The 13,398-nt window shown below is 34.3% G+C and overlaps 1 protein-coding gene across 7 annotated transcripts in view; it reads right to left on the bottom strand.

Moving 5' to 3' along the window:
• Nucleotides 1–3,103: 3,103 nt before the first annotated feature.
• POSTN (periostin) overlaps nucleotides 3,104–13,398 on the bottom strand; it is a 31,653-nt gene continuing 21,358 nt past the window's right edge. For 3 of the 7 annotated variants that reach the window (XM_027723273.2, XM_027723272.2, XM_039386214.1), the window contains 5 exons: nucleotides 11,343–11,438; nucleotides 10,636–10,725; nucleotides 9,557–9,634; nucleotides 4,851–4,892; nucleotides 3,104–4,323 (listed from right to left, as the gene is read on the bottom strand). In XM_027723273.2, the coding sequence (XP_027579074.1) occupies nucleotides 4,286–4,323; nucleotides 4,851–4,892; nucleotides 9,557–9,634; nucleotides 10,636–10,725; nucleotides 11,343–11,438 (344 nt within the window). In that variant the 3' untranslated portion in view covers nucleotides 3,104–4,285. Of the gene's footprint in view, nucleotides 4,324–4,850; nucleotides 4,893–6,903; nucleotides 6,991–9,059; nucleotides 9,141–9,556; nucleotides 9,635–10,635; nucleotides 10,726–11,342; nucleotides 11,439–13,398 lie in introns of all 7 variants that reach the window. The other 4 variants (XM_027723266.2, XM_027723265.2, XM_039386213.1 and 1 more) reach the window with 3 other exon arrangements.

Raw genomic sequence — 13,398 nt, forward strand, 5'->3', positions numbered from 1 at the left:
GTGGATGCAGGCTGCATGTGACACTGGATCTAAATACACAAGAAAAATCTCTAGTTCTGTTTTTATTTAGCAGTATAGATATGAAAAATAAAATCAAAAATCAAGACATCTGAGCAGGACAGAGATGCATCACATCAGAAAGTGAAGCAAGAATACAACCCAACATGTGAGGATGGGCAATCTTTATGATTCAAAGTGTAAGTGCAGATGCCATTCCTCTGAGTTGCACAGTCTATTATAGAGGTTACTTTTGTTTAACAAGGAAGAAATCCATAAAAGAAAATTTAACCTCCATGGTATTTAAAGGATACTAGTTAAAACAGCAAAAAAAGAAGCATTTAAATCTTGTACGACATTAGGACTAAATTAGCATGGTTGTAAATGAGACTGAAAAGCTCTCCTGAACAGAAATTACTTCTACCTCTCAGTCAAACACATGCTGGGCTCCTAATGATATAGCGTCATCCTGACCCTAATTACTTTTACCATGCAAAATTATTCTCCTCCCCACATAGAATCTGTAGCTAATTTTCCTCCTTTGTGACAGCTGTTAAACACAAAACCCATGAATGTTTTAATTAGTGTTGGTAAAAAAATAAAAATATACTGAAGCGATTTTTTTTAATGTATGTTAAAAATAGATTATTGCTATACTGAAAAAGAACCCTTGGCAAATATGACAAGCTTCCGTTTCCTTGAAATTCTATAAAAACATACATTTGGAGAAAGGGGACACAAAGGACGAAAGGGAACCTTTGATATTTTCACACTTGGGGTTTATGAAAAAGTGAAGTGGAGGCAAAGCTTCACTGAATTATTGAACATGAAGTCCTGTGCCACCGTGAATGTCTAAAAGTCTTTCTACATCCCACACGGTTCAGTAAAGCATCTCATGCTATCACTGGGAATTCTGCAGCTCAGCACTCAAAAATCACGTATTCTTTCATTTGAACTGTGCTTAGGCTTTGGTATCCCTACTCAGACCCTCCACCTGGGATTGGTGTTAAGCAGTCCTGAGCTTCAGAAAGTAAAAGAAGTAATCACAATACACATTTATCTCTCAGGACTGCTGCCTCCACCAATTATCTTACTAGAATACTTTGTGGACAAAAAGTGGAATTCATTCGTTCAGTATTGCTATTCTAGATATTTGAGAGATGAACAACATGAAAAGACATACTAGCTTTAGATTGAAGATGGTCACTTGCATAGCATGTTTTCATTTGTCAAAATGGAAATGGTAGAACAAATCCTTCCTGACTCTATTTCAGATTTCACATCATTGTTTTTATGAAGGAATCAAACTATTGATTTTATTTTACTGAGTAATTTTTAATAGCTATTTCTGCAAAAGAAATAGGAATCTTGCATGCAAGAAATGTGATTTGAAAACTTAAAACTCACTGAACATTATTCATCCAACAGAGACCTACTACAGTGTAGGAGTAGACCCTGTCTGAGCTTGCCACCCTAGCACCCCTTCTTGTACAATGAATGTTCAGACAGTCTAAGTTACAATCCTTCTACTCCGGAGCAGAATATAGTCGACACAGATGATGAATTTTATTTTTAAAATATATTATTACTTTTTTCCAAAGAAATGGTGATGTACCTTGTCCCTCCTGAAGCAGCAATTCTGCTCAGCTCCTCCACTTGGCTAAGGAGATGAGCACCTACAGCTGTGGGAGGGAAGCACATACAAGCTTTTACCCAGTCTCTATCTTTTTTAAGGCAGAAAGGCTATTTCAGGTTCCATATGGGTGAAACACTGAAAACAGGAAATTAAGGAGAGGAATAGAAGCAGAAGAAAGTTGGCTGGACACAAGACTGGTGTTGTACACACCATTTATACTAGGTAATAAAGGTTGAAGATGTCCCTGCCCATGGCAGAGGATGGGAACGAGATGATCTTTAAGGTCCATTCCAACCCAAACCATTCTATGACTCTATGATTTATTGTATAGATATTGGTCTGCACCTCAGCTTTATCTGGAAAACTCTTTGTGGAAACCTTCACTCATTAATCACAACCCTGGAAATATTTTTTTTGCTTAATTTTTTGACTTTAATTTTTTTTCCCTAGTGTTTCCTTAGTTTTGTGATTGAATTATTTCAGTGACAGTGAAAAAGAGTTCATTGCTGTGACAATTTCAAGGTCCTTGTCCATCAACCCAGGGTTGTTACCATGATAGTATCCATTTGTTGACTGTCCTATTGGAAGATTTTCTGTTCCAGCAATGTGTGGATGAACCCTATAGCTTTGGGGTATGGATTTATTTGTAATTTCCTGGAACATTATGATTCGCTTTCTCTCATGTGTATCAATACCCTTTGTTCCTCCTTTCCTGCTGTGTCATTACTTATATGGCACAGGTTAAATGAACAGAGATGAGAGCACTGCTGTTATGAGTCTGAAAATTACAGACAATAAAGGCCTTGATAATGAAGAACACAGATGAAGAATTTATTGTATGGTGATATTTAAAGGTGAAGTTATTACCATTCCATTTTTTTCCCCATCTCCTACTCTTTTTTGAGGAGAGAACACAACCACATTTGTTTCCTAACAAAATTGTTGTCCTTTCAAGTTTTACTTGACTGATAGGTCATGGTGGCACAGCAGTGAAGAAAGAAATTTAAAGCCAATTATTAAATGACAAATGAAGGCCTCAGGGAAAGGTGACAACTTCAGTTCGCCTTCTAGATAGACCTAAAAGTTCTCATTCTCATGCAAAAGCTAGCTAGCCCTAGCCAGGGATAAAAGCTTTTCTTCCACTAAAGCACTATGACTGTAGATACTGAGAGCACCTTAGTGACAGTCTGACAGCCCAGTAAGGCTACACAACTTATCAGTCCAGTGCTCAGATAGCTGTGCCATTCTGGGAGCTGTGCTTGTGCTGTGTCATTATGGAATTAGGGAAGGTTTTTAATTTTTTAAGGGGAGTGATGCAGTTTAAGTGCATCAGCACTTAAGTGAGAAAGCGAAGCATCAGTTTGCTTCTGTGAAAGCATATTTTCGAACTATAAATTACAATAAAAATCTAAAGAATATTTAGAATTTGCTTTACTGTTTAAAAATATTTACAAATGAAAGCAAGCAGAGTTCAGGCAAATTCTTTATTAAGGTTTTGTTTCAAAACAGAAGTAGAAAAGCACAATATGTAACACCTTTGAAACTTTGGTCTGCAAAATTAAGGAACTTTGAATGTTTTTTCTACTCCATGAATAATTGTTTTTTGTCTTTTGTTAATAAAGGCAAACAAATCTTATGAGTACAAAACTAGAATTATAATATTGACATAATTTACAAACAATGCCACATTAGCACCAGACATTAGCAAAACATGTTTTGATACAAAAGCTTTCAGACCTAGCCTTATTTTTGTAAGACTCTTTTCCATACTGAGTGAAGCGTTTGCATGCATTTTATTTATCCCTTTTATAATCTGCTTTAATAATCAAAAGACACATTTAGGGAAAAGTGGAAAAACACTTAAGAATCTCGGTATATGTATTGGTATAGGATTCCTTTAATGGAAATGATTTTTCTTATGAATCAAGAAGTCAACATGGTCTCAAATACATAGCAAGAAGCTCATAGTGTTTGCTTTTTCTCCTTTTTTTAAGAGCTTCCATTATCCTTGTTATTACAAGGCAATGTAGGACAAAATAAACAATACATTTAATATAAGGTATATTTGTTTGCTTAGAAAAGGTAATGTTACTGGTGTCATTATGACTTTAAACACATGATGAATTTTGACTTATAAAAAGCATAAAATACTACTGAACCAAAAGTGCTATGTTAACGTCTCCTATTTCCTTAGATTACTCTAAAAGTCACCTGAGGTGATTTTTTTCCTAGAAATTATCTAATTTCATTTATATTTCTTATTTAGTGGAAATAATAATAATAAAAAAATACACTCTGTATTGTTCCCTGCTCTTTTGTAATCCAATCCTTCAAACACTTACTAGACAGCATAAGAAGGAATCCTGGTTCTACAGAAGTTGATAGCTTTCAGCCATTCCAGGATTTGACCCTGCATAGTGCTTTCCATTAAGAGCAGTTAAAGCACCTCCAATGGACTACTCCCAGTGAGCACTTTGCTGGCAGTGAGTATCTGCATCTTCACATCTTTTTGTGGATTCATGGTTCAGTTTACATTATGTTATCAAAACAATGTCATTTTCTAATGATCTCATTTTTTAAAAAAGCGTTCCTCTTCCTCACAAAGACCATGTTGTTAATTTGTAATTCTGTGGATTCTCTCTTGGAAAGTTTTTAGGAATAAGCTAGTCTTGTCCTCCTTCTTGCTCCCCCTGCCAAAAATGGAAACAGAGCCTTAGTTATTCCCTATAATTATATATAATATGGTTAAACTATATACTGTATTTACTTGGGAAATAGATAGGAAGCGGAAAGATGAAACCTTATGCTGAACATTTCACTCTTGTTCTGGTTAGGAAATTAAAATGATCTCTTAGTTTTTTCATTAATCAAAATAACATAGAATCTGTGAGTTACAGATTCCATGGTGGGGAATTCCAGAGTGCCATTTTCAGAGTGGTAGGACTCCAGAGTCAGATCTCACTTTGATGGCTTTATTCTCATCTGAAACACAGTTTGACTAAAGCACATAATCTAAGTTGTTTTCAGATATAAGAAAAAAATCCTAGAAACCAAATAGTTAAAAATACCAAGTATTCCTATTTTTTAAAAAAAGCGCAAATGCAACTCTTTCCTTTTGAACTCTGTATTCTTAAGAGCAATTTTTTCCTCCTGATTTTTAAAAAAACCTGAAAATAATATACATGCTATAATGTTTAAATATATGTTTTGCTTTTACCTTGTGTCCTCCTGCTTGGTTGTGGTCTCCGTACAGGTGCTTCTAGAAAACAGAAATATTGCAGTCAGAAGTTATTTGTTTGAGCCTGTGAATTAAAACTCATTAGAAATGTTGGAAACCCATCACTGTCTTTCAAAGTTTGTTGTTTAAGGTTTTCAGTAAATTAAAAATTTTGTCCCATAGCATGTTGACTTGATCACCTGAAACATGAATGCTTATAATACAGTTCACACATTTTTGTCATGTGCAGTCATACATTACATTTTAGCAACATCCACACTGATCTGCAGATGGTCACATGATGTAGGCGGTTGTCAGGATGTTTTGCCTATGCTCTTCATTCAGCAAACATCATCTGACACTGTCAGTGAGGTACAAGCTCAGGTTAGTGCACAACCCAGGACTCAGTTCCAGACTTTGGCAGCAGATGTCCAGGTCTGCTGTATAGACTTTATTTAAGGAATTATTTATAAGCCATTTGCTTGAAAGTCAACCATCACAAGACATTGGCTACATTTCCAGCTGTGTTTGGGGCTTGATTTGTAACTTCATTGTGAGTCCACAGTATGGTTCCACATTTAGAGATCAGTTAATTTTCTCAAACTTCTGTTTTAAAAGGTACAGCAGGGCAAGGACTACTGAGTAGGTACCACCCTTATTAGCACGTACATCCATTTTCCAAAATACTGACTCAGTGAAACTATGGAAACTTTTTCCTCTTTCTCATCAAACCTTGAAACATTTTTTTAAACCAGATGTCTCCTCACTGGGAGGAAAAACATTTGATAAACGCAAGAGATAATTCTTCTATTACTGTCACAAAAATGTTACTGAGGTATTTTTCCTCATTTACAACCACGAAGTATCGCACTTAACAGGCTGCAGTCAGTGGTCTTTTCATCCTGAGTTGTCTTTTCATACTATGTATAAATTCATAGCCCTGAGATACAGGGTTGACCTCATTACGGCTGAGGGTAAACACTGGGCATCTGCACCGCTATGGCAGAAAATTTCAAGCAATGCACTGCCCTGGTAAGGACAGAATATGGTTCATCCATAATATGCTTTCCATAGTTATGTGCTCTCCACACAATTATGCTGTCAGATAAGCCCCATATTTGAAGATCACACCTGTCTTTCATTTTCAGGCAATAGTAGACTTTCCAGCATGCCTTGTACTACTCGACACCGAAGCTATAAGACACTATGGTATACCTTCAGTATTTGGCACCGACTTCAAAATTAAAAAAGTAGAAACATATTTATTTAATTTCATTCTCCAAAAGGCACAATATTTTTTCTTATGAATTTAGTTCAAAGACTGACAGAATAACTTATTCTGCATTATTAAAACTAGAATTAGAAAAGGACATACATACAAATACAAAAGAAACCCTAAAGAAGTTACTTCTTAACTTTGAGTAAAGATCTTTAAACTATGATTGTTAAACTTGAAGAACCAATTCCTGGTATAAAGCCAGGCTGAATTGCATATGGCTCCTTTTGGACCTTGTCACCATTCATGCTCATCAAACCCAAGAGCTTCCCTCACTTGAAAACAGGATTACAGTAGAGAAATTCTGAGACCCTGTGACACATTTTCTCAGCCCAGAGGTTATATTCCCTCCACCCTACCCGCCCCTTCACAACACTGAGAAATCCTCACAGCAACAGATCACATTAACACTGAGAAGAAATAACTAAGTTAAAAGCAACTCACGTGGTCTTCTTCTGTGTGTGCTGCTCAAAGAAAAGTCAATTCTCATGGTGCATGTTCTTTCAAATGTTTTACCTAAGCATTGTGGTTAGACATTTCCTCTTGTCTACTATGCTTGCCAAATCTAGTTACTGTTAGCCACAAGATAAGTCTCAACATTTTTCACTGCAATGCCAGCAAAAGAATTCTTTTCCAAAACAATTATAAAACTCTTCTTGCTAGAATACTGGCTTCAGACCTAGTAATTTTTGTGAATGGATACTGTAAAACCTCACCTGGAATGATCACTTTAGACAAAGCAGGTCTTAGTGATACGGGATTTTTAGACAAACTAACCTTCCAGATGAACTTTCTTGATTTCTCTCTCGATAATCTGTGGCTCTCCCTCAATTACTTTAGTAACCTTGGTGTACTCAGTTCCAGCTACAGTAAGCATCAAAAACAAATGAGTTAAATCTGGCAGAGCATTTTTCCAGGTGCAAGGTACCTTCAGTGGAAACAATCTCATTTTAGGGTGTAGGTGTTGCAGGCTACCATGCTATTAATGCCATAAGGCATGTTAATCTGGGGCTGAGTCATTCCTTGCAGTCTTGGTTTAAAGTGTTGTTTCACCAAAGACTGCTGATTATGATAAGCAGTGCTGGATATTTTATGAGCAGAATTAAAGCCCATATGAAATCATTCTTTTATTTAGACAGTAATAATACATTTGTTTGTGACTGTACTCAAATTTAAATAATTAAGATATTTTCAGTAAAACATAAGTAATTTTATCTAGACAAGAGGGCTTTTATTGGCTAAACACATGGTAAGGTATTATCATGGCAGCCAAGGGTAGCTGACTGGATAAATCATGGAAGAAATAGAGAAAAATCAAATTAAAGCAAGAGACAAATTTGCCCATTTGGTTCATTCTGTAAAGCAGGATGCTTATGCAAACTAACATATAATAGCAAGGAAAAATAGCAAGAATTCAAGAAACAATATTGTCTTTTCCTAATTTCCTAGAGAGAAACTAGTTATCTCTTTTCCATACACTATAGGGTCACAGAAAGATGTATCTCTACAGATTATGTCTATTTAATTGTATGATTGCAATTACAGTTATAATTGTTAGATTCTGTCATCAGACCTGTTAATTTTGAACAGTTCTACAGATAAAGTTTGATCCTGCTTCATTGTGGCCTGGTTTACACCAATAGAACGTAGTGCAGTATATGGAGGAACTTTCTTGCTGTAATTTTTCCTTTCCAACTTTTATTTTAAGTATTCAATCCCAAAATAGGCATCACCAGAAAGAAAATCTTTTCACATAGCTGGGACACTTAAAATAGGATAAGATGAAAAACCTTTTGGAAGCTTTTATTTCTCCCCAGTGATTATAGGCAAATCCTGGCCTAGTTCTATAAGATTTAGGTGTTTAAAACAGAACAAGGAATTAGAGTCAACAGGATTCATAGACATATCTTGGCTTTTTTTCTAAGGCTAACTGTGTTACCAATTAACATGGTTTTGTTTGGTGGAAAGCTGTTCAGTTGTTCATCATGAAATTTTTTATTTAACTGAAGTTTAAGTCATATCCACAGCATGGTGCTTTTGAAGGACTACAAGATTTTGTTCAGTGAACATAGAGCTGGCTGTAAGCTACTTTACTGATACACAACTTGGTAACTTAATAAAAAGTGAACATAAAATGAAGTGGATTCAGTTAATTTATGTCAAGAAAAACATCCATTTTTGAGCTTCTGACTCAGGTTTATACCAACATTTACAAAAAACCCACATCACTTGAATTCTTTTTTTTTATTCCCCATTGCTATTATAGATAGTTTTTCTAATCTACATTAGGCAGAGAACATTCCAAATTCATAGATAAAGATTAATTTCATAAGCAGAAGTTCTTTTACCAGTTTTCTACAACTACTGGTTATATATTGCCAGAATTGTTAGAATTAAGAGAGCAAGAAAGAAAGAAAACCATTCCCTGGAATGCTATATTTGAAGAGAATTAATGTCTGGATATCCATCACCTGTAAGCATTGAAAGAAGGATGCTAAGCATGCCTTTAATTATTAACTTGAGGGCAATGAACATTCATTTTTAAAGAACTGATGAGCAAAATTAATTTGGCCTGTTACAATGCTTTCCAGTTCAGAAGTATTTTCCACAGATTAAAATTTGCTGGAAAAAAAAAAAAAGTGGAATAAATCTTCATTGCTCCCCTGAGTTTTAATTAGGTAACTTTTTAAAGACTGGAAAAACCCAGATAATTTTTTTCCATGACCAATACCATTAAAAAAATTAATTGAAATTTGGTACTTATTTCCATTTCAGAGATATTTGGTACTTAATATACAATATTCTATTTTTTCTCTTATTAAAATTACACCTTGACTAGGTCAGTCTTTAAAATGTTGAGATCAACATATCCAAGAGGGGTTTCAGTTATCATTACCTGTTGCAAAAAGGTTAGTTATAATACACTAAATTACCTCCCTGCAGAAGTCTTTTGATTTCTTCATCTTCCAGTAAATGACCATCACCTTCAATAAATTTGGTCACCTTGGTAACCTCTGATAGGATACAGGTTATGGCAAAAAAATTGATTTACAGAAAACATTTGACAATTCTACCAAGAGTATATTAATGAATTAATCCTATCATAGCACTGTGCTGAATTACAAAATTCATCTGTTATGACATCAAATTCCACATAAACACTGAAAACATCATATTTTATGATAAACATAGCATGCCATATATAAGACTGGAAGCCTCAGTTCTGGAGCTGACTGAAATGTGAAGATCAGGGACTCAAACCAGAATGTTATATTTGGACGTTTCTGAGATTGTGAGGTTAATCTCTGGGTAAGATTTTGCAGTATACGAGCATCATTTCTTAAAACATGGAATATCCATTCAGTAATTACTTAATATAGATAATAAATATATACATATTTAAAAAAGGAAAGAAAACAAGAATACTAACCTTCTTCAAGGAATTTCTTTAACTTCTCTTCATTGTCTGAACCACCTGCAGTAATTCTGGTATATTTTATTTCAGGACCTGGAAAACGATTTGTAAGATAGTGGCTTTAATCTTATATAACAGGATTGTCCTTAAAGTTATTATTTCCTAATTAATACATATGGTGGTTCCATGGTTAAAATGCTGTAATCTGCTTATATGAAAACTTTATCTTTCATCATGTTCTAAACTTAGACTTTCAGCTAGGTCAATATGTTGCTATAACAGTGTCTTTTCCTTACAAGTGCTCTGGCAGACAGAATTTTAATTACAGTGTTCAAACTGATATTTAACCAGGGGAATCAAAAAGTGTCAACAGAGAATTATATATATCTTGTTCTATGCTTAAATATGCCTCACTCCATCTATCAATTTCTAATATTCTTAAAGAAATATCTTTGTAGTAGGTAAAATAGAATTGAAATTGGTTATAGACTTTGAGAGTTACTCTCTGAGAAAACCAAGGGATGCAGATGCACATTAATTTTATCTTACATTAGCTGAATAAAAATGTTTAACTTGTTGATGTGACATCAAGTCCCCACCTTACAAAGAAACAGAGAATATATTTTTCTAAAATGACTGTCAAAAGAGTCTAGGATGACATGCAAAAGTAGGTATCTACCCACTGAACATCTACCTTTGGCCAAACAAAACCTACCTGAAGATATAGAACCCAAAAGTTCACAAAAAAATAAAAGACTTCCTTCTAAAGCAAGCCATGCAATAAAAGCCATCTCATTCTGAAATGGTAGTGAGAAGCTTGTAAGAGCAGACACTGAGCAAATATATGGAAATAAAAATTAAATAAAGAAAAGTTTTCATAGTTTTGCATACTGTTAAAATATTGTTGTCATTTCTGTATATGTGTGTGTAGGGCCCATAGCCAGATTTTCAGCCATACACAGATAATGGGAAGCATTGGGGAAAATACATCTGTCCAGGAAATGCAGTTTAAGCATTAGGAGAGAACTTAAGATGTTTTACTTATGTATGTAGTGTTGAACTTTGTTAGGAATTAATAGCTCAGCATAATTTACCTTGAATAATTCTTTCTTCTGTTACTTTTTTCTCTGTCACTTCTACAGGTCGTCCATCTATGATTTTGGTGTATGTTTTAATAATTGGTTCTACAAGGATTTTTAAATTGAAGACATTAATCAAGTGATGAACTTTCAAGGGCTCTTTTTGACATGTGGAAAATGATCGAAGCACACAAGGAAATACCACAGCATATTTTACGAAAAATACAAATGTTCAGAGGAGACCAGAAACTAATTTTTCTCAAAACTTAGGAGGGTCACATGATTTTTTTTCCTTTAAAACCATTCTAGATGTGAACGTCTCAATACGCCTAGCAAAGCAGAAAGCAAAGTTTACCTCTCTATCTGATACAATTGTCTTTCTATCACAGAATCACATACTACATTTTTGATTGCAGGACAATAACCAGCAAATAATCCTTAATTGAGACAGATATTATGTCAGCATGCAGAGTATTTCTAACACTGTCTTGACTATAGCTATGGAACACAGTTAGGCAAAAAAAGCCCAATTTTTTTAAAAGCATGAGAAGTAAGAATTAAATGATGCAATAAAATTACAGCACTTCACAAAGATCTTATTAAAAACAGAACATCTGTCTAACATGTCACATGTGTCACCTAGATAAAGTAGAAATTGATGGGAAATAGTGAATGTTTCAAATTTTAACTAATACAAACTGAGTTGCTGAAAGCATACCAACCTCCATGAATCACTTTAGTTATTGTCTCCCCTTCCCTGACTATTTTGAACTCAGGTTCCCCTTCAATTAATTTAGTTATCTGTGTGATAGATGGGTCTGTGACACAGAAAGAAAACAACATGTTACAAATAGTCATAAAATATTTATAGTATCTCATGGGACTGAGATGAAGCTTGCATTTTCTCCTCGTACCCTAAATAAACCAGATTATTGCAATAGAGGGTTTAAATCTGAGAAGTCTTTCGCAGCAATACTGTACAATCTGGTGCTTCCTCACATGCGATCTTAAATTTAGATTCTATTGCACACTTACAATTTACATTTTTTTTATTATTTTGTGTATCTGATATTTTTAACATTTGTTGACAAGTCTCAGGCAACAAACCAGATCCTCAGCAGCAGAAAGCATTTTCTATATACATTGGTAAGAAGGATGCTTTGCAGCTTTGTTGAAATCTTAAAGTGATTGCTGCACTAGTGATCAGCATCCAAACTGTACATTGAAAATGTTTGTGAAGTTATTTCTACTAATGGTATAAATATCTAAGAGGAAACTAGGTCTTTTAATCAGTATTCATTGGAGCTTCTTTTATTTTTTTGCTTTGAGAATTTTTATGTGTCTTTTTTTTTCTTTGTTTTTAAGCTACCAAGACTTGGACAGTGGTCACTTAACTAAAAAAAAAACGAACCCACAAAACAAAAAAACAAACTTCTGAGATCAACTGGAACATCTGTAAGGATATTTATCAGCATTAATGGCTATCATTAGCATGGGTGAGGTCATCTTGATTTCAACTGCCAAGACAAACTTCTTAATTTTGTGCAGTTGCTATAGATCACACTGATCCAAACGTATCTCTGTCTGACAGGCTGAAGCAGAAGATACTAAATAAATTAGGAACATACCATAGATGCAGTCAATTAACAGCAATAATATTGTTCTTCTGTAGTGAGTATTATGGAAACTCCTTCCACTTAAGAAGCTGCTGTAACATAAACTTCCTTTACTCCCTATTCAGAGTTAGAAACTTAGCACGGTCCACCTCTGTTACGTGCCTTAAAAATCCCTTGGATATCTTTATATGAATTTTTGTACAAGTTGATACTGTATTGATTTTTTTTTAATAATTACTGATCGGGATTTAACAACAGCTTTTACATACGTACACCAGATGTTAATTGTTGAAAACAGTCAATTCAGGCTAACTAGTATCCTTCAACAGTAACAATCAAAGTATACTTTTTTTTTGCTTTTGCAGCAACAGCAGATGTTTAGATAAATTAGAATTTAGAGAAAAATAATTTATTTATTTACTGCAGATGAGAAGATATGATGGAATCATAAAGATTCTCAGGTTTTATAGAGCTCTATTCACCTACTCTGGTTTCTAAATAGCTGAATAAGCCATTGCTTCTTTTATTTTCTAACACATCTGGATGAAAAACATTCAGAAATATTTTAAAGAAACATTCTTAAAGATTCAGTCTCATGCTTCTGTTTTATACTCAGAGGCATTTTTTGCATGTTGAGACTCCAATAAATACCAATATACATTGATACAAGTGATGAATATAAATTAAATCATGTCAAAGGTATATTTATTAATGTTTATAAATACTTTTTTATTTTTACATTTCTAAATTACTGTACATTCTCATGTGATTGATACAGCAGATATATGCAACCCAAAAGGTGAAGCTATAGCTTTCTATGTTGTCTAATCTAGGAACAATCCTTTGAATTCAATCAATTGGTTTCAATCAGATTTAACTCTTTACATCTCTTTAATCTTTTGCATCCCATACATGCCTATGTATGGACAACACAAATAAAAAACACTGACAGGAAAAAGGAAACATCACCCTCTAAACTTGGTGGGGAGAGATGTCATTTTTTTATGGAAATCTCCTTTCCATAGAACTTCCTGGCAAAAATCAACATGCACTTTGCCAGTTTTTATCTACAGAGAGTTGAGGGTTTACGTGGTTCTAATGTGAGTTGCTGCTAACTACCATTACCACTAGTAAGCTCAGAAGAGCCACAACTGGCTTTATT

Source organism: Pipra filicauda, unplaced genomic scaffold (genome assembly GCF_003945595.2).
Source record: "Pipra filicauda isolate LSUMZ 115617 unplaced genomic scaffold, ASM394559v2 scaffold473_size681673_pilon, whole genome shotgun sequence".
Taxonomy (NCBI): Eukaryota; Metazoa; Chordata; class Aves; order Passeriformes; family Pipridae; genus Pipra; species Pipra filicauda.